This window comes from Vicugna pacos, chromosome 9 (genome assembly GCF_048564905.1).
Source record: "Vicugna pacos chromosome 9, VicPac4, whole genome shotgun sequence".
NCBI classification, from domain to species: domain Eukaryota; kingdom Metazoa; phylum Chordata; class Mammalia; order Artiodactyla; family Camelidae; genus Vicugna; species Vicugna pacos.
Genome location: NC_132995.1, coordinates 25,003,707 through 25,025,076, shown reverse-complemented (window position 1 = coordinate 25,025,076; position 21,370 = coordinate 25,003,707). Strand labels below are relative to the sequence as shown.

Here is a 21,370-nt window from a genome sequence, read left to right as displayed (position 1 = left end):
ATGACACAAATGAACTCACTTACAAAATAGCAACAGATTCAGACATAGAAAACAAACTTATGGTTACCAGGGGCAGGGAAAGTGTGGGGTGGAGGGATAAATTGGAACTTTGTGATTTGCAGATACATATTACTATATATAAAATAAACAACAAGGTCCTATTGTTTAGCACAGGGAACTATATGCAATACCTTGTAATAGCTTATAATGAAAAAGAGTATGAAAAGGAATATATGTGTGTGTGTGTGTGTGTGTGTGAATATATATGTGTGTATGTAAATGAATCCCTATGCTATACACTAGAAATTAATATGACATTGTAAATCGACTATACTTCAGTTAAAAAAATTAGGTCCCATTTGTTTATTTTTGCTTTTAGTTCTTTTGCCTTAGGAGACTGATCCAAAAAAATATTGCTATGATTTATGCTGAAGAGTGTTCTGCCTATGTTCTCTTCTGTAAGTTTTATGGTTTCAGGTCTTACATTTAGGTCTTGAATCCATTTTGAATTTATTTTTGTATATGGTGTGAGGAAATGTTCTAATCTCATTCTTTTACATGTAGCTGTACAATTTTCCTAGCACCCCTTATTGAAGAGACTGTCTTTTCCCCATTGTATATTCTTGATTCTTTTTTGTAGATAGGTGTGTGGGTATCTTTTATTTTTTAAGTGAGAGAATCAAGTGAGATTTGATTCTCAGTAGGAAACTGTAGCTGCCCCGTGCCTCTTAAGGAAGAGAGGGTGGGTACCTGGCAGTAAGTTTCATCTTCCTTTTTCTTGGGGGAAGTCTTCTAGAGTAGGGGCAGGATAAAAGCCAAAGGCAAGATATCCATCAACAGGTGACTGGATAAAGAAGTTCTGATATATTCGTACAATGGAATACTACTCAGCCATAAAAAAGAATGAAATGCCATTTGCAGTAACATGGATTGATCTGCAGATTGTCGTTCTAAGTGAAGTATGTCAGAAAGGGAAAGAAAAATATCATATGATATCACTCATATGTGGAATCTTAAAAAAAGACACAAATGTACTTTTTTAAAAACAGAGACAGACTTGCAGATGCAGAAAACAATGTCTATGGTTACTGGAGGGGAGGTAGGAAGGAATAAATTGGGAGTTCGAGATTTGCAGATGCTAACTACTATGTGATGTATGTATATATGTTATTGAAACATTATACTGTACACCAGAAATTGAAGTATAGTCAGTTTACAATGTTGTGTCAATTTAAAAAAAAAGGGAAAAAAAGATATCTGGCAGACCTCAGAAAGCACTGCAGAAAGAGTAGAGGTGGGTAGAGGCACACCGAACTAGGAAGAGAACTGCATCAGCCCCCACCCGTATACCTCACCCACCTACCGCCTGTAAGGCCAGCACCACTGGGTGGATGGAATTAGAGTACTGAGCTATCTGGTGGCCATTCCATCTGTATGCTTTTTGAGGACAGTTACCGCATCTTATTCGCTTTTGACTCTCCATTCCCTACAAGTCTGTGACTCATGCTGGGTCCTTATCGAACATTTGAAGGCTTTCTGGGTGTGATTACAGCAAACTCCATACCAAAAAGTAGTCTAGAGTATATAACTTTCTTAATCTTTATCTATTTAATAAACTCTTTGTATAATAAACTATACCAAGTTTGCTCCCTAGACGAAGAGATGTAAATGTTCCTAAGTGTGTGTGTGTGTGTGTGTGTGTTTGTGTGTGTGTGTGCACGCACACGCAATCAGGGAAGATGCAGAGAGCATCTTCAGTCCCCTTGGTTATTAACCAGTAATGACTCAACCTACCTTGAACACACCGTCTCATCCCCAGTCCGTCTCCAAAGAGTTCCCTGTGGTATATGAGGTTTGTAGGTGCAGTACCACGTCCAGCCCTTTCCTATGGGAAACAGCTTCTCCTCCAATGGCCCCGATGGGGCTGGTGATTCTAGGCCCTTCCCTCCCTCCACTCATGCACAGGGCCAGCCAAAGGACTCTTCACATTGCCACGGAGACTGGTTCAGAGAAGGGCACATGGACCAAGGATGAGCACTCCCATGGGATTTTTCCATGTACAGCTGGACGGACAGGCTTTGTACTAACAGTGCATGTAAGCACCAAAGTCAGCATCCCTCCAGGATTTCAATAAATTCCTCTTACATGAGGCACTAAATTCTCTTTTGCTTAAGCTACTTTGAGTAGGTTTCCCTATCTTCCAACTGAAAAAAAACCCCTATATTTCTTTTCTTATTTTTCCAAGTTTTCTTTAATAAAGACAAAAGTTTCCATTTCAAGTGAGAAATAAAGGTTTGAATTCCAAAACTACACATCAAAATTGATGTGAATCTGGGAAAGCCTGGGGCAATGAATGAAATCCCTTGCACAGGCAGCTTTCCTTTCCCCACGGACCCCACTGACCTCAGGCCTGCGATCTAGTCCTTGTTTCACTCCCACTAGGAAACCAAGATCTGTATTCATTTGAACAACATTTTATTTCAGAGAATCCATGGTTTTCCCACCTCTGGCAACAAAATGCAGCTCAGGGTCCTTGGGGTTGACACCTAAAAAGAAATGGAAGCTGAAAAGCTGTGACTTTAGTTTGTAGTATTTGGGAGGAAGGAAGGAAGCAAGGGAGGGAAAAAGGAAAGGAGGGAGGGAGGCAGAGAGGCAGTGCTTTGAACATTAAGTTACAAAGAATGAAGATGTAGGATCAGTGATGTCCACTTGATTTTTAGATTTAAACTACAAAGAGAGCTAAACAGTCACCATTTTGGACATATATTTTATTGTTTAGAAATTTCCACCAGAGTTATCATTAAGTACCTTTGTCAAGAGATGCCTATGAGAATCTAGATTGGAAAACAAGGACAGGCTGGCCTGTCAGCTCTTCCTGCAAATCCACAAACACTGGGACAACCAGCCTGGCCTCAGGGTACAAGGTGACAGACCGCCCAAGGTATTAAGCCCAGCATCCCCCACGTGCAGATCTAGATCTACAGCAGAAAACTTGACAGGTGTAGGTTTAAAGTGTGACCTCAAATGACAAACGACTTTCTCTGGCGGTGCCCCAACACGACACCTGGATCTGCAGAAAATCAAATCGATCACGATCAGCTTTCTGACCTGCACGAAGTTAACCAGCTGACCTTATTATGCTTTCATTCATTTTAAAAGCAAACCAAGTGTATATGGCATCTTTTAAAAAATTATGTAAACGCTGCAAATTTCCTAGGGGTTATTTATAATCTGAAGATTTATTAAAAAAAACCTACTGGACTTGTTAAAACTACAAATACTAAACCCTCCTCCCCCCATGAAAAAAGCAATTGTTACAAAAATATAAAAAATATACTAGCTTCTACTATTCAACCCTTCCACCAGAAATCTCACCGCTCTGGGACTCATCCTGCCTTATACACCATCAACAAGCACAAGTGCAATTTTCTCAATTCTTTTAAGGAAGAAAAAGTTCCAGAACATTCCCTTTGCTATCTGAGATTGTGGCTATTTCTTCATAGGGACTGTGATGCCAGTGGGCAGGGCAGTTTGAAGTTTCCTATTACATCCCCTGCATGGACCTGGCATGGATATGCTTTCAAAGCCCACTCCTTTAGCCTCTTCAGAGTTCCTTCTCCAGCCCCTTCAGATCACTTCAGACCCACTTTGGGACTTGCTGGGCCCCCAGACCCCTGAGCTGGCCCTGGCTTCCCTGACCACCCACCCAAGGAGGCTCATGGTAGGAGAGGCCTGCTGCCGCCCACAGAGCCCACTTTCTGGCAGCGTGGGCCGGGACCCCACGCAGGTTTGCTCCTGCTGGGGAGGCTGCCCTCTTGGTGGATTCTCCCCCACCCCCCGGGAGACGCCTGATGCTGCAGAACAGTCTGCAGAGCCTGGGAGGGGAGCCAGCAGCAGACGTGGAGGCAAAACACTTTGCATTAAGTTAAAACACTTTTATAAACTTTGAATCGGATCACGTGTACACAGCAGCCAAGCTACCAGGCACTTGGACTGTTTAAGAGCTAGGAAATGGACCAAGTTCAGCTTGAAACAACTCAACAAACACTACAAGAGTGGTTACCTGTCATCAAGTTCATAAGGATGCCCCTCCCACACTAGGACATTTTCAGGGTTTCCTTGTCCCTGCTGTCACCAGGGGCCATGTGTATAAAGGCTCACTCAAGTTCTTGGGTGAGACAGGGTGCTGGGTCACAGTGGATGGATGCACACACCACCAGGCAGGACTCCTCCATGTGATGGGATATTGCTGGGTGGCCCGCTGTGCCCCTGGCGTCCAGGGAGACCTCTGCACGGGCATCCCAGTCTCGGCATGCTCAAGAGAACCCTTCAGCCTGAAGCCCTCCTGTGTGCAGTCCTCACTACCTGCTGTGTGCTCCCGGGTGGAGACCCTGTTCATCCTGGAGCCTGGCTCACCCCACGTCCTCCCCTGCAGGACACTCTGACCATGTCTGCCACAGCCTAGCCTGGCCCCCACCGTTCTTGTCTGAGAGGCAGGCTGCCTGCCTCCAGCTCAGAAGGGCCTGGCCTCTCTGAGCCGCCAGTGGACTCCAGGTTCTTGGGCTGGAAGGACTAGATTTTCACACCGCGATGGGTTTTATTTCACAGATCACGGCGGTGAGTTGGGGATTTCCAGGTCTTCGCATGACGAAGTTATACCTACTGTGACACCTTCTTGTTTCCCAGATCTAAAACATCTCACTCAACACACCCTGGTTGTTTTAAACCCCAAGTTAATTTTCTGAGAGCAACAATAACAGATTCAGAGAGCACCGCCACGTGTGCTGAGCAAGTTCCCTCTACTTTGGCTGCATCGAAAACAGGGCTTCTGAGACATCCCCAATTCACATTTGCTCAGAAGAGAGGTGCTCCCACCATCAAGGCACAAAGAAAGAAGTCTCCTGGGGCAAAATGACATGAAGGCGACCAGTGGCCTTTGGGAGGCCTGAGGCAGAGTCGCAGGGGAGCGGAGGAGAGTTCAGTCTGTGCAGGGCGGCCATCAGGACGAGGGCTCTGGGGCCTGAGGAGTCCTCACGCGTACTTCTCCAGGAACTTTATGTGAAAGTCCTTCACCTTCTGTAGAACCGTCTTTAGCTTCTCCACCGGAGGAAGAATGGTCATTCTGTCACGAAAGAGAACAGCGTCAGCCGGACACAAGCTGCTCTGGAAAAGGGGAGAGGAGTGAACCCAGCAGGCCATTCCTCCACCTGAAGCTGTGGAGACCAGGAGGTGCAGGGACAGGCCTGTCTTGTCCATTGTGACAGCCCCAGGCCCTGGACAGCGCCTGGAATGTCCTCCACCATTCACACATTTATTTTTTTACCCAACTAATACACATGAACAAAAGCAATAAACCAGCAGCAGCATTTCGGCTCACTAACACATCCACCAATCATCAGAGAAGGCCTGCCCAACACTGTGGCAGGTGTATAAACTTTCTCTAGAGCGTGACTCTTGGTATTTCCCATGGGTACAGAGCGAGATTTCACTCATGCTCAGGCAGGCCTTCTGTATCTCCCTCATCAGTCTCACAGTGAGAACCCAGTCACAAATCTCCCTCTTAAGCAATTCCCATGTTACCATAATAACTAACTCCTCCTTCCAATGCTGTCAATCTGCTTCCCAGCCCCAAGGGCAGCCCTGGGGATGTAACCACTTCTTGAACAAGCCATGAATAGCCAAAGGGAATCTACCTAATTAGGGCAGAAAGGCCAACCTTACACATTCATCCATGGGGGTGGGGGGTGTTACCTGACCTTCATTGTGTTGAGACATGGCCCGTAACATTTCCTTTTTTAGCATCTATTGCAGGAGGCATCTGAGAGCACCTCATGGAGAGGTTGCTCTTTGGAACAGAGCTGGCCTTGGCGGGGACACCCCGGCTGAGCTGCTCCAGCTCGCAGAGTAGCAGGCCTGTGAAAGGCAGCACAGCGAGTAGAGAGAGCCAATTCCTCTGCGTCTCGGGGCTTTCAGCGCAGTGGGTGAGCTATTCAGCTGGATGCTGTATGACGCTATCACGGAGTTGAAAAGGGACAGGGGATGAAACCACAGCCCCGGGAACATTTCAGATGGCGTGTGACAGATGGAGGCAGTGGAGGGGGAGACTGAGTGGTCAAGGAGATGACCCTGGGAGTCCACTCAGTTTTCCTTGGTCCCTGGGCTGCAGGGTCTCAGCTTGGCTCTGCGGCATGACGGAACAGGGGTGGGATGGGGAGGACAGGGGCTGCACACATCTCTGTCTCTGCAGCCACCTTGGTAAGAAGCATGAGTTTTCCAAGACAAAGCTGGGACCAGCCCCCGGTGCAGAGGCCGTGGTACCTGAAGTGGTGGGTGCCTTCCTTCTGCCCGAAGCCGCTGCCGGGCACCACACAGATGCCGGTCTCCTCCAAGAGCTTCATGCAGTAGAACATGTCGGGGGCCATCTTATGGGCCTGTGGGAATGGGAAGAACTTAGGATTCATTCCTGGTTTTGCACCACACAAACACACCACTCAAAACTCAAAGCCAAATACACTTGAAATGACAGCTTCTTTCCCGTGGCAGGGCCCTCTGCCCCCCCCCACTTCCTGTGAGAGCCAAGGCAGGACACTGGGCGCTGCAGGCAGCTGGTGCCGGGGACAAGGAACCCAAAGGTGACTCCAGGACGGCCGGGGGCTGTGGTGGCCCTGCACCCCCCACAGGAGTGCCAGCCTGTTTCCCGCGCGGCCCGTCCCCGGCAGCAGCAACCCAGGCACTGGCGCGGACTTCTGTTCACCAAGCTGCACAGTCCTCTGAGTGCGGGGCCCTGCGGCTGGCGCCCGGGAGCCTCCAGGGAGTAAGTCTCTGGGGCCCTGCTAATAGTGCTTCTCACACTTCGGTTTGCACAACCAGGCTGCCTGTTTAAACAGACTCTTGGACTCCAACACCAGGGATTCTGATTCAACTGGGGGACCAGATTTTGCATGTTTAAGGAGGCACTGAGGAAGTTGGGGATGTGAGGACACTTTCAGAAATACCGCTATGGCCCTCAATCCTCAGAGTAGGGTCTGTGGCACCACCTGAGAGCTTACTGGAAATGCAGAATCTCAGGCCCCTCCATGGACTTCTTGAACCAGAACTGACATTTCTAACAGGACCCCAGGTGATCACACACACATCTAAGTCTGAGAGAAGCACCCCCTCCAGGGTACAGAGGCCTTGTGGAGCAGACAGCTCTTGATGCTGCCCCAGCGACCGTTCAGTTTTAAATGTACCACATCACACCTGGCACCTGCCTTCAGGGCACCAGTGTTAACAGAGTCCAGATGGGCTCTGCTCACCTGGGGCCGACCTCATGCCCGCCCCACCTCCACAGCACATGGCAGGGCTGGATCTCCCAGAGCCCAGCATCTTCACACACTAAACACCATCTGACTGAGGGAACCACAAAGTCCAGAGCCTCTGGGGCAACACTTCTGCTCCCCAAAGCAAGAAGCCATCCCAAGGGAACCCAAAGAGAGAGCCAGCATCCCAGACCTGAGCTGCCTCCAAGGCTTTGGCAGGGATGAAGATCCGAGGAAAGGCATACATGGCCCCCTGCAAGGGGTTGCAGTGAATTCCTGGGACTTGGTTAAACAGGTCTTCTGTCAGCTTAGCCTTTTTGGCCAGGTTACCCAAGACGGACTCTTTCTCCTGATGAGACAGAGAAAGCACATGAGTCAGCACCTCTGGATCCCTTCACACTGGGCAGACGGGTGAAAGGCGAGCTTGCATGTGCACGAGCACAGCAAACTGGGGAGGTGGGCAAAACACACGTCCCTCTGCAGGAACTTCTTCCACAGATGCTCAGCCCATGAGCCATGCATCCTAGAGGCAGGGGCACGCAAGTACACAGGGAGTTCCAGGCCACAGGTAGGTCCTATTAGGTTCTATTCTCATACTAGGATGTCATTCCAGAAAATGAGAAAACCCAGTCCCGGCCCATCAGTCTGAATGAACGTGGCTCTGGACGGAATACCCTAGAACATGCTTCTAGGAGGTGGCCCCACCACTTCATTGTGGGGAGCCACCCCTCCCCACAATCCATGTGGCGTGCCCGGGGCACATGTTCCAGGCAGAGCACATCAGTGACAGGCTCAGAGCTGGACGTGAGTCCACAGCTGGAGCAGGGAGTCCAGGACTTCTGCAAGTGCTGCCAGAATGAATGGGGGTGAAGAGGTGGGGCCTGCGGACGAATACACCAACAAAATGCAGTACCTGCACACAGGGCAGTATTGCTCAGCCTCAGAAAGGAAGCACATTCTGAACCACCGGACAACAGGGATGAACCCTGAAGAAGCTACGCTAAGTTAAATAAACCAGCCACAAAAGGGCAGATATTGTATGGTTCCATTTCTACCTAGAGGAGTCAAATTCACAGAGACAGAAAGTAGAATGGAGGTTCCCAGGGGCTGAGGGGAAGGAGAAGTGAGGAGTTAGTGTTTAATGGGCAGAGTTGCAGCTGGGGATGATGAAAAGGTTCTGGAGATGGATGGATGGTGGTGATGGTTGCACAACAATGTGAATGTACCTTATGCACTAAACTGTTCAGCTGAAAATGGCCAAGTGATCATGTATTTTACCACAATTAAAAAAGATGTGAATCTGGAACAGCTGGAACTTCTTGGTTATAGGACCCCCAAATTCCACTTTTGTTTAAACTAGTAGTTAGAGCTGGGTTGTTGTCACCTACAGTTAAAAGGTCTGACTGAGTCATTTCAAGCTGCAAGGACATCTGGTTAAGCCAGAGGCAGGCCCACAGTCCAGAATCAATGCTGTGCTCATCTATTTCCCCCTTTCAGTTTAGTACCAGAATCCCCGCCAGGGTGTTCTCAGGCCATGGGGCCACTCCCTCTGGGTACCTGCCCATCCGTGGTGCTCACGAGTGAGAAAGAGGACGCCCCCCCACACGCACAGTCCTCTCACTTCAGAATATAGCCCAGCTGTATCCTGAGACGGAATCTTGTTGGGGTGGGTCAGCCACCACGTGGAGCCCTGAGCACCTTAGGCCGTCCGGAGGAAGGATGGCTTTGGAGACTGAACACATGAACACTGGCCACAGCAGTGATGCAGACAGGCCACGGGACACAGCAGACTCACCCTGCTGAACTGCTCAAAGGATTCCTCTCCTGGCACTGGGGGGTTCACGACGATGTCCATGGCAGCCTGCCCAGACACTGGCGGGCACAGACGCACTGAGAGCAGCTTCACCAACTGGCCCTTGATCTCAGGGTGCAGGTTGATCACCTCCATGTAGCCCCCTCTGTAGCCACACCTAGAGGGTTGAAGTGGGGAAGAGGATCCACCAGTCAGAGAGACCTCTACTAAGCGCATCCAGCCGACCAGAATCCTCCGTAACCAGCCCCATGCCCAACAATGAGTTGCCAGGTGTGGCCGAGTTCTTGCCGTTGGATGGTGAATGGAAGTGCTAAGTGCAAATTGCACATCACTTCTTCAAAAGCAAGCTCTCTCCTTTTCCCCATTTCCTGAGAAGTGCAGACACCGAAGCAGCAGCTTCAGAGCTCGAGGTGCCACATGCTGAGAAGACAGACCACCCCACCAGCCCCAGTCCCCAAAGACTTCCTGGAACAGAGCCTGCTCTGGACTCCTCCGGCCTTTAGACTGTTTTCACAGATACACTTTCATCTTGTTTGACCTACTGTATTTGGGGCTTTTTTGTTATAGCAGCTTAGCCTGAACCCTAACTAATATACCAGCCCTGCTCCAAAGGGGTACATGATCCAGGCTGGGCACCCCCTGCACAGGTTCCCCGAGTAGGCATACGAGCAGCAGCCCGAGGACTTGCTGGAACTTTCTGCTACTTGAAAACAAAGCCAACCCAAAAGCGAGCAGAGCTGAGAAAATGAGACAAAGCAAGAAAGCAGAGACAGAGACCCACTGACACCTTTAAGCCTCCTGATTTGACTTTACTCCTTGACTTCTTACCAACATGGATTTTTAAAGAAGCCTCTTTGATGTAGGCCAGTTCAAGGTGAGTTTCTGTTACTTATTGCCAAAAAGATCCTGACTGATACAGGGTCAAAACTCATGAAAATAAGCCGAGATCACACAATGAGATCATACCAAAAAACTTTCCGAACCAAATCAGCTCCATCAGCCACACTTTCTGGAGCTATGCCTCCTTCTCTGGACTGTGACTGGTAACTTTCAGACTAATGACCAAAGAAATGTAAGCGCCCTAAGGCAGGCACCTGGTCTGGTCCTGCCTTCCTCTGCATATGCACCCCCTCACCCCCTCACCCTCGGAGCACCTAATATGATGAGACACTCAATAAAACACTTTTAGGATCAGCCTGCAGAATGAACTGGCAAAGACAGATCCCCGTCTGATCCCTTGATGGGCCTTTTCAAGGCAGGAAGATAAATTCTGGCATCTCAGAAAGGTTTCCTGTAGCAAAGGTTGAAAGAAGAAACCTTCTGCTTTATCCTCTGCTGATGAGCAGAAAATCAAATTGAGCAAAGAAGTCTAATCCTGGGTAATCAGAATCTGAGAGCAACAGGATACCAACTCAGGTTATCAACATCTGGGGCATCACTGATAAAAGATTCATCAGTAACACAGACGGAGAGATGGATAGGTATGTGATAAATACACTTGAGTTTGAAAAATGAGTTAATAGAGAACATATTTGTTTAGGAAAAGAGCTACACAGCTCCTGAAAGTCTAGTAAGGAGGTGGTACTGCGAATGGGGTAGACCAGGAAGACCAGCATAATTAACTCCTGTCCACATCAAATACAGCCAAGAACAGTTGGGCAGCCACCCCAAGGGGACAGCTCCCTTGACCAGGCCACAGTATTTCTCCAAGCTTCACAGTCCTACTGGCCTCCAGACCCTCTCCCCTAGCCGGACCCCTGGCACAGAGCAGAACCCCAGCAGCACTGGAGAGTGACTGCCCTTCGCTGTAAATGCACTGGCCTTTCTGTCTCAGTCTCCTTTGCAGGTCCCTCCTCTCCTCCCCCACCTTCTGAGCAGCAAGCGCCTCAGCCCAGTCCCGGGACCTCTCCTCTATCTATACTCCTTGTGAGATGTCCGGGCACAGAGACCTAACTATCTAACAACTCACACACTGACAACTCACCAAGTTAGATCTCCAGCCAGGTATCAGTCCTGAGCTGCAGACTCACACATCCATCTCCATCTGGACGTCCAATAGGCATTTGTAAATTTAGCACATTCCAACCAACTTCCAACCTTTCCCTAAAACCTGCTTCTCCCACAGCCGTCCTCATCCATTGACAGCAACTCCATCCTTCCTATCGTTTCAACAAAACCTTGGGAATCATCTTCGACTTCTCTCTCTCTCAGCCACCTTTTCCACCAAACAACACCTGTCAACTCCATCTTCAAACATACGTGGGATCCAATGTCTTCTCCCCACTGGTACCCTGGCCCACGATATCTCACCTGGACTGTAACAGCCTCCTAACTTGAGTCCCTGCTTCTGTCCCTGACCCCATCACACAGCAATCAGAGAGTCTGATAAAATATAAGTCAGGTGAAGTTTCATCTCTGCTCAAACCCTCCAAGGGTTCCCATCTCACTCTGAGTAAAAGTGAAAAACAACCTAAAGCCCAGGTGATCTGGCCTCCTATGACTTTTTTGGTCTCAACTTCTGCCACTTTCCCTCTCACTCCGTTCTAGTCTCTTTGCTGCTCCTGTAACAGTTGCTCCTTCCCGCTCAGGGCCTTTGCACCTGCTGTTTCCTCTGTCTGGAATGCTTTTTCCTTAGATATCTGCGTAGCATCCCCACCACCCCTCCCTTGGGTCTTAACTCAAAAGCCAGCTCCTCGGGGACCAGCCCCCACCTCCTGGCATTCCCGTCTCTCTCTGTTTTCCCCCACTTAACCCATGATTTTCATTCATCTGCTTCGCTCCCCTCACTAGAGCATGACTCTGTGAGGGCAGGGGTTGCTGTGGTTTGCTCACTGCTGTAACCTCAGTGCCGAGCTCAGGACTCGACTCACAGCAGGTGCTCCATAAATAATGGTCGAATGAACGAATACAGGATTGAAACTGACTCTTGGCTCAGAGGTCACACAGGGCTAAGGCCGGGTGCAGACAGAGCGCCTGCACACAGAGCTTGGCCCACGGGCCTGACAGCATTCATCCACTCAAATTGCCTTCCCTGGTTGTCAGACGTCAGTCAGTGTCAGAGCAATGGTGACATGGCTGGCAGAAAACACCAGCGCTGGAAGCTACTCTGAGGTCCTGTTTTCATTTTCATCATGGTCTTATTTTGTCTGAGCCCTTGCCCAGGGGTGTCCTCACACCCCTGGGCTTCCCTCGGGGAGGTGTGGCCCGTCTCCTCCTGCTTCTTAGATCAGCACTAGCCGTAGGTAAGGGCAGCTGCCTCCGTCCAGCGGGCTGGGGCTAAGGCAGGGCAGGGCAGGGCAGAGAAGCGCAGGGACCAGGCGGGCCCGGGGCAGCGGGAGGGAGGTGGGGGCCCACATACTCGCCCATGTAGCCCTTGGAGGTGGAGTGGAAGGAGGCGAGCTCCACGTTGCTGGAGTACTCGGGCCCCATCTCGTAAAGCACCTTCTTAAAGGACTGGAACTTGCAGTCTGGAGAGTATACGTTATCCTGGTACACCTGCAGAGGGGACAGGACGGGACGGGGACAGTCACCACAAGCCCCCCAGGAGCCTGCGCCACGCAGGCTGTGGCCGAGGGAGAGCACAGGTGCTCCGGGCCAACTTGCAGTCAGGCTGCCTGCCGTGATGCCCGGCCCAGACGCTGCTTCCACGCCAGAAGGCGCCCGACGGAACCTTCCAGAACAAGGAGGGGAGGCCTCAGGCTGGATGCCCACTTGATTTCTTCAATGACTTTCTGAAATAAATATGGAGACCCCCTCTCTATTTCGTGTGCCTGTGGCGACATCCAGTACCCCATCTGCCCCAGCAGGTCTTCCCCCTGCATGATGGTCACTCTGTCAGTAGGATGAGTCACGAAAGCAGTTGATGTACCCGTCCTCGGACCATCCTGCCTGAAGAGCTCGCCGTGTTCCCCAGCACTTCACCACACTCACCCAGTTTGGAACGATTTTGTTTTCTGTCCCCACTCGGTCTCCCCCAACTAGACTGAGAAGGGCCCACACTTGCTTGCTCCTTCCCACTGCTACAGTCTGGAGCTCAGCAGGCAGGCGCCCAGCTGCCCTTGGAGGTGAACTTCCCTTTCCCAGTGTGGAGATCAGGGAAACTGAGGCTCTGGGGCACTGTGGGTCAGCGGGAAGGTCAGGTCAGCTCCATCTCCAACAAACCAGCCAGAGTCGTCAGATCCTCCACTGGCTCTCACCTCCTCCCCCTCCCCCATCTCTTCCCAGACCCAGAAGGAGGGGGTCTGTGCACCAGGTCACTCTGATACCCCTTCTCTCCTTTGGAAATTAAGATTCTAGACCCATCTGCAACAATCACAGTAACAATTTGGTGGGTAAGCTGTGTGTATGTTTGTGTGTGCGAGTCTGTGTGTGTGTGTGAGTGGGGGTGGTGCTAAGGAGCAAAGAAATGAAGCTAGTGTGCTAGAAGCTACGACTGACCAGAAATCATACAGAAATGAAGACGTGAAGATAGGATTCCACAGGTCTTTCATTTCTTCCTTGCAAAGCAAAAAAACCAAAAAAAAAAAAAAAAAAAGAAACAAAACAAAAAACAGAACAGGCAGGCCTTGTCTCCAGAACTGGGTTCCAAGCAGCAGCAGCCGTGGGGTTAATTAGGATTCCCCTCCTCACAGAATCACAGCGTGATGCTGACACCCACACTCCTTGAGAAAGAGCCCCTCGGTTTCCCTCAGGGTACACCCTCCTCTGCACTGTGTGGGGGTTTGGGGGCACAGGGTAGATCTCCCCACTGTGTGCAACCACTGGGCCACAGGGGCTGGTTCAGCCTCGGGTGTCTGAGCCATGCTGCACCAATGAGGCTCAATTCTGAGATTTTGCTGGAAGTGCCAGGAAGAAATGACCTCTTTCTCAGCTGGGAAGATAGCAAGCCTGTGTATGAAGCCAAGCCAGTAGGATAGAAGGAGAGAGAAGCTGGAAGATACAGCTGAAGCCTTGGATCCAGCCCACACCTGTGATCCCACCATCTTTTTACTTTTCAAGTTTAAAAGTCGACTATGTTAGATTTCTGAACCTTATAACCAAGACTCCAAACCAATACAGGGATGATTTAGTTCACAGTTCTCATAGGCTGCAACACTGAATATCCTTGTTAGAATCTCTCCCCCGACACATAGAAAGTTCTCACTGGCTACAGAACAACCCGGCCTGGCTCCCTCCCCCTAGAAGAGAAAGCGCACCCTCACCTCTGAGAGCAAAGGGCGCTCTTACCTCATCAGCCAGGAGAAAGAGCTTCTCCTCCCACGCAAAATGAATCACGTCTTCTATGCACTTTCTGTTCTGCACCTGACCTAAAAAGTCCCCAGACAAAAGCAGAATGTAGGTTGTAACGCTGTTCACGTTGTCCCTAGGTAAGAACCCCAACCAGAATCACTCTGATGTCTGTGTTCTTCGTGACACTAAGCTCCCTAGCTGCCACGATCGATGAGGTGTGGTCACCCCCCAGGACCGCTGGGAAGGTCAGCCCCATCCCTCTGACTCAGTGAAGCTGGGTACGTGGAAGGAATAGTGTTTCACACCCAACTTCCTTGTTATTCTTATTAGACTGTGTGTGGAAGTTGTCAGTCTGGGCGGGAAGACAGGAAGGCATGGAAACCTCATAAAGAGCAGGAAAGGAAAACTGACGGCGTTAAATCGTTCAGCTGCGCTCCCCTCCTTACCCTACGCCAGCAGCCCCCATGAGAACTGCCCTGGCTACACCTGCTCCCCACATGCGCCGCGCCGCAAGGCAGGAGCAAGGGCTGCAGGCTCAGCGCCCATCCTCACAGCCGACACTCAGCGGGGCCCCAGTCAGCGCGGGAGCCTGCCTGCCAGCACCCCTCAGTGTCCCTGCCAGGCCTCCCTTCAGGGCTCGACTCGACACTTCACCCATCTTAGAGAAATGAGCGCCTGCAGCAAAATATTAAATACCCTGGGTTTCGGTGGGGAAAGGAACAAATGCAACAAGGTGGAAACGAACCTTTTCCCAGCATTTCCTGTGACCCACTATGAGGGCGGCACTGGGAGGCCTGAGGCTCTCACATCCTCTGGAAAAGCACTAGTCAGGCTTGCTGACTTCTCACAAAAGGCTGTTTCCTTACTGTGCATCTGTGTGTCTACAGATGTTACGTGTATGTATACGTCTACGTGTGTACGTATGTGCATGTGTGCTATGTACACATGCTATATACCCTGATACAGAACAGTATGTAGAGTATGTTACCTTTGGTTAAAAATAACTACATTCTCATGGGGAGGATATAGCTCAGTGGTAGAGCGCATGCTTAGCATGCACAAGGTCCTGGGTTCAATCCCCAGAATCTCCATTAAATAAATGAATAAGTAAATAAGCCCAATTACTTTCCCTCAACAACAAAAAACAAAACCAAAAAAACCCCCTATATTCTTGGGTGGGGTGAGTATAGCTCAGTGGTAGCACACATGCCTAGTTCCCACAAGGTCCTGGGTTCAATCCCGAGTACCCCAATTAAAAATTTTCTTTTAAATTAACTCTTATTTTAAAAAAAACCCTATATTCTTGTCTGTGCTAAGAATATCAAGATAAGTCTGGAAATAATATGTAGATATATCTTATAAGAGCACGCTATGACTCAGCCAGGATTTTAGCCTTAAACTACGTAAGCAACGAACCAATCCTTTTACAAAGGGACCAGCCTGTCAAGCAAGTGCCGCCCCCCCCACCCCCGTCTTCCTGTGAAGCAAGCTCAGGGCTCTGGGAGTGGGGAAAGGCGGCAGCCCTGGATTCTACAAGGAACCAGCCACTGTTCTCACAGACGGAGGGGGGCTGCCTATCCAGGGGGCTGAGCCTGCCTGAAAACGCTCCTAGTCTTCCCTCCCAGGGCTACCATCTTACAAACTGTATCCTGCTAGAATGCAGGCCAAGATTTGAGCACCAAGAATATAAAAACCATGTGCCAGGGCAGTGCAGAGAGAACTGAGCAAGGACCAGGCCTCAGAAAGCCTGCAGCTCGGGAGGGGAAAATGAGACCTGCTGTACGCACATAACCCCTCTGATGGGGGCCATGCAAACCGAGGATGGGGACAGAGCTTACTTCTCTCCAGTGCCTGGGACGAAGTGGTCACTCAGAACATGCCTGCTGAGCCAAGGACAGACAAACGTGCGGTGGTGTAGAGAGTCCTATGCAGCTTTAGAGGGGCCAGGGCACAGCTGTGCCCAGCAGGGCACGACATGAGACCACCCCACAGAACAGATGGCTTTGCCATTGTCCCGAAGGCTGGGGACAAGTGGGTCTTCCAAGTGTCCCTCACTAAAGGCCTCGACAAAGGAACTTCAGCACTCAGCTGCCCTATGGAAAGCTCCCTCTCTTTGCACCCCAGCATGGGACATGGAACACAAACCTGGCCAATCAGAATCTCAGTGACTTGACTAGGGATGGACAGGTGTCCCAACATGGGCCAATGAGAGTCTCGCCTGCAGCTTGCATTTCAACTGTAGGCAAGGCTGTCTGGGGAGGATGCCCAGCTGGTGGGCAATGGCTGGAACTGCTGAAGGCCACTCCCAGGACAGATGTGTCCTAAGCAGGATTCCAACCCAGAGGAAAGCAGAGCTGGGAAATGGCCTGAGGTTGCTATGACAATAATGCTGATTTAAGTGCGCTGCTTCACCCCGGACTTCACAGATCCACTTCCTTCAGTCTCGGGATGAGTTTCCGTCTTGAAACCCAAAGAGCCCTAGCTAATACCCCACTCCATTTTGACACCTTTTAGCCAGTGGTCAGTGTGTGGTCCAGACAAGATACATGGTCATCACAGCTGGGTTTCTATTTTCCATCTCCTATCTTCCAATAGCTGCTTTTCACACATTAAGACCCCTGAGAGAAAAAACAGCCTCTGCCCATTCATAAAGTTATTCTTTAGAAAAACCACTTATGTTAATATACATTCACATGACCCCCCCCCCACTTTGCCTCAAACAGGAAGTCTGCTGCAGTTTCTTCTCCCCAGACAGCCAGGTGAAGCTTTATGTAAACACCTGGCCAAGAAGTTACCAACCCTATGATATAAACTAGGTAAACAGAGTACTTCATAAGATGTAAGACTTGCTACTCCAAGTGTGGGGCCAGCAGCATCACCATCACCTGGGACCTTGTTAGAGATGCAAATTTGCTAGCCTCACTCCAGGGCTCCTGTCTGGAAGTGGATCCCCGCAGGGATTTTTTTGTTCTTTATTTTATTTTTTTAAAATTATTTGTTTGTTTTGTGGGGGGTAATTAGGTTTATGTATTTATTTATTTAATGGAGGTACTGGGAATTGAACCCAGGCCCTTGTGTATGCTAAGCACGCACTCTACCACTGAGCTATACCCACCAGCCAAGCAGTTTGTTTTTTTAATGAGCCAAAGTTTGAGAACCACTGTCCTAAGGTACAGTGCCCCCTACGCGGATGCCTGGGCCTTACCCCCAAGATAGGTGTGTGGGTGTGCCCTGGCATTTGGCATTTTTAAAAGCTTCCTTTGTGATTCTAATACGCAACCAGGATAGAGATCCCAGCTGTGTCATTCTTCTACCTCACCACAGTTAGAGGCTTCACCCTTCCCCCAAGCAGTGGGTGTAAATAAACCAGTGTGGCGGGCAGCTGCACCCATTTTCTGCACTCAGGAATTCAAGTGGCGCTTTCAGCTGATTGATGCATCATTTGATGTTCCCAAGAAGCAGATTCTACAATCAGCTCCACTGTGTTTGGCCCTGACCCAGTTTATCTCAACAAAGGAGGAGAGAGGAGCCCTTGTTCTCGGCACCTGAATAGCAACGGGGGCACATGAAGCCAGCAGCCCAGAAAGATCAAAACAGGCAGAACTGTGCATTTTTTTAAAAGAAAAATATGCAAAATTAGGAGTGCTTTTCAACTTCTGGAAACAGGTTTTTTTGGTTTGTTTGTTTTTGTTTTTAATATGGCATTTCCTTTTCAGGCCTCAAAGTACACAGTAATGCTGTGTCAAAGAAAAACAAAAATGCAGACACCAGCAAGCTGAAAACTGGTTCAGAAGAACAAGTAGGAGTAAGGTAAAATGAGGCCTATGATTAATGATGACGGTTTGTGTGTAACCTGTAACCTCAAAGAGAAGATTCTTTGCAAATGCAAGAACAGGAAAGAAAACTGGCCTTAATAATTAATACAATCCTGCACAAGTAAACGCCTGCATTTGCTCACCTCCTAAGGTGGCCTGCAGCAAATCTTATAGCTTTATGTTAGCAAATCTGGAATTAGACTGGCCACCCGGGAGCGAAGAGGACTTCACTGTTTCTTAGCTCTTCAGTGTCCAGATGATCAGTACGCCGGCCGCCCCGCCCTGCCCCGCCCCCGAAAGAAACTGACAAGGAAGTGAAGCGCAGACCTGTGGGGTTCCCGGGGTTGATGATGCACAGCACCTTGGGGTCACAGTGCTCCTTGGCCTCCCGCAAGGCCCGCCGGAGCTCGTTCACATTCAGGGCCCAGCAGTTGTCCTCATCCAGGTAGTAGTTCACCTGGATGGCATCGAGTTCGGAGATGACCGCCGAGTAGAGGGGGTACTGCGGGATGGGGATCATCACACCCGTCCGGGTCTTGCCGCCTCCGGAGACCAGGATCTTCAAGATAGTCTGCAACCAAGAAGTCACACCTTACAGGACCACTGCCACTTCCCAGCCCCTGGGGGCTGACCCGCAGACCAGCTGGAGGGCATCTCACCAGCCACCCCACTGCCTGCCTCCAGCTGTTGAACTTCCCTGAGTCTCACCTTCCTCATCTGTGAATTGAGGTCGGCTGTGAGAAATAAGCAGAATGCTCTCAAGTTGTCCGCACAGTGCACCACACGGACTTAAAAGATTCAATACTTGTTAGTATTTTTCAAAGAGATCTTTTCAAGCAGTAGCCTTGTCTCAGAATTATTCTGACTTCACCCCTGAAACTCATTCTGCATGTCTAGGGTGGAGCCCAGGAATCTGTCTGGTCAGTGGTGCCCAAGGTTGGACAGAACCCTGAACAAAGAAGGGATTGTTGAAACGGGACAAGAACACCAGCTACTGCCACCAGGTGGCGCTTCAACACAGTGGTTTCCAAAACTGAGTGGGACCTGTTTTCCTACAATTCCTGAGAAACCAGGACTTGGGAGCTCTCTGGGGCTTGGGTGGAGGTGGCAATGATTTACTGAATTAATAAGCCTGAACTCTCTTCTGGGAGAGTCCCCACCTTACACACAGGCTTAGCTCCTTTCTCAGGCTCAGGTCCTTGCCGCACTGGATTAAAAACCACAATGACCCAACTCTCTTCACTAAATCTTGAGGACCCCTTCTCTGGGACCTCGACCTGGGCTTCCCTGGGAACGGAGAGGGGGCTTGAGGGCAGAGCACAAGGGGGGATGCCATGGTTGGGGGCTGAGTCCAGCACTAGAGTCCCAATGCCACGAGAGGCTGACCTAGAGGAGGGAACCAGTAAGAGTTCAGTGCATCTGAAAGGCTGTGGGAAAGGACTGATGCTGCAACAAACATCAAAACAAGAGCCTCAGAGGTCAAGAGACATGAACCACCCCATCACCCAGCACCAACTGGGCGCTGGGGAGCCTGCTGGAACGAAAGGGAGGCCGCAGGTCCCTCAGTCCCAGGGTTCAGCCCCTTGTGCTAAGGAAGCCTTGATACCAGCCCTCTTCCCCTCATCCATGGCTGATCCCCAGTCACCTCTTCTCTTGCCTCCTAAACACTCCCTCACATCTACTACCCCTCCCAGCCGAAGGTAAAGCTTAAGAACATAAATCCAATTATGTGCCCCCGCCTGCTTCAGATCTTTCAATGGCTCTTAGGACCATGACCCAAATCCTCAGCGTGGCCTCTGAGGCCCTTCAGTACTCAGGCCTCCCGGTGCACGGCTGGTAACCGGCCCTCACCACATGCATTCGTCCCTCCAACTCCCCACTTCAAAACACGCAGCCTCCTTCCAGCTCAAGGCCTCTGCTCCAAATACTCCCCCTGCTCTGCCTCCTGGAGTTCACACCTACACATCCGCCAGCTCTCTACCTGCTCAGCCATCCTGAGAAAGCCTCCTGCCCTCCCCCCAGGTCAGAGCTCCTGCTACTCCCTTCTGTAGTACTTTGTCCTCTTCAACCAGGAGAGAAACCGAAAGCTTAACGATCTGACATGTATTTATGGGATATTAATATTAATGCCAGTCTGATCTAGCACTGGTGTGTAAGCAGAGACCAAACGTGTTTGGCTCCCCATGGTCTCCCCAGCACCTGGCACAGTGCCTGGGAGGAGGAAGACCGTGCATGCTGAGTGAGAGGCCGATGCTGCCAGAAAGATGGGCACTCAAGTGCCCCGTGACGCCTCCCTTCTGCACCTGCAGGGAATCCGGGGCTGCAGGAGTAGCCAGGTTCACAAAGACTGAACAAGGAAAGGACAGAGGGCTACCAGGTAAACAGCAGGGACCACAAGCAGCCAGCCTGGCCCCCTAACGGCCCACGTGCTTGCCCTAACATGCAAGGCAGTCCTTCGTGTGGCTGAACAGTGGATCACAATGAGCCGCCTTCACACATACAGAAATGCCGTCGCTAGCTCCAGTGGTCAGGTAAATGTTGTCCGGGTCGGCAGGTACACCGCCATCTCTCCTGGTGATGTAGGCGGCCACATCTTCACGGATGCAGTTGACACCCTGACTAGCACTGTAAGACCCTGTAAGACAGCAAGCAAGACAGTGACTAAGAGGCAAGATGTCTGGCCCCATAGACTCTGTGATATCCATATAATTAACTGGCTGTGGGAGGGTGGGGAGAAGGTTAGGGAGGTGTTGGTGGGGCCCAACTCCCACTACTCGAGGCTCTGGCACTACGGCAAGCTGCTTCACCACCTATCTGGGCTTTACCCACCCACCCTCTCACCCATCCATCTACCCACGTGTCTGCCCACCTACCCATCCATCTGCCTGTCTGCTAACCATCCATCCATCCATCCAACCACCTGCCCACCCACCCACCCATCTGCCCATCTACCCACCCTCTCACTCATCCATTCATCCACCCAATGTTTACTGAGAACCTACTTATACATCAATCATTATTCTAGACCCTGGCTTCTAACCAGTTAAATGGCGCCCACACCTATTTCACCCACCCTCCCAGGATGTCTACATGTTCCGTGACAGTATCTATCATTATAGCTGGGACTGCAATGCTTTCATCACTATTACCTACACATGATTACAAAGAATGTGAGAGAATGGGTCAACCCAAAATGGTACCACCTGCCAGCC

General features: G+C 50.3%; 1 protein-coding gene across 1 annotated transcript in view; it reads right to left on the bottom strand.

Annotated features, from left to right (window-relative positions):
* Positions 1-2,749: 2,749 nt before the first annotated feature.
* The window catches only part of GPT2 (glutamic--pyruvic transaminase 2), a 32,102-nt gene continuing 13,481 nt past the window's right edge, over positions 2,750-21,370 (bottom strand). The window contains exons 5-12 of the mRNA XM_006207870.4: positions 20,660-20,793; positions 18,486-18,729; positions 14,341-14,420; positions 12,473-12,609; positions 9,097-9,271; positions 7,495-7,650; positions 6,319-6,431; positions 2,750-5,122 (exon numbers count right to left, since the gene is read on the bottom strand). Of these exons, the coding sequence (XP_006207932.1) occupies positions 5,032-5,122; positions 6,319-6,431; positions 7,495-7,650; positions 9,097-9,271; positions 12,473-12,609; positions 14,341-14,420; positions 18,486-18,729; positions 20,660-20,793 (1,130 nt within the window). The 3' untranslated portion in view covers positions 2,750-5,031. The remainder of the gene's footprint in view (positions 5,123-6,318; positions 6,432-7,494; positions 7,651-9,096; positions 9,272-12,472; positions 12,610-14,340; positions 14,421-18,485; positions 18,730-20,659; positions 20,794-21,370) is intronic.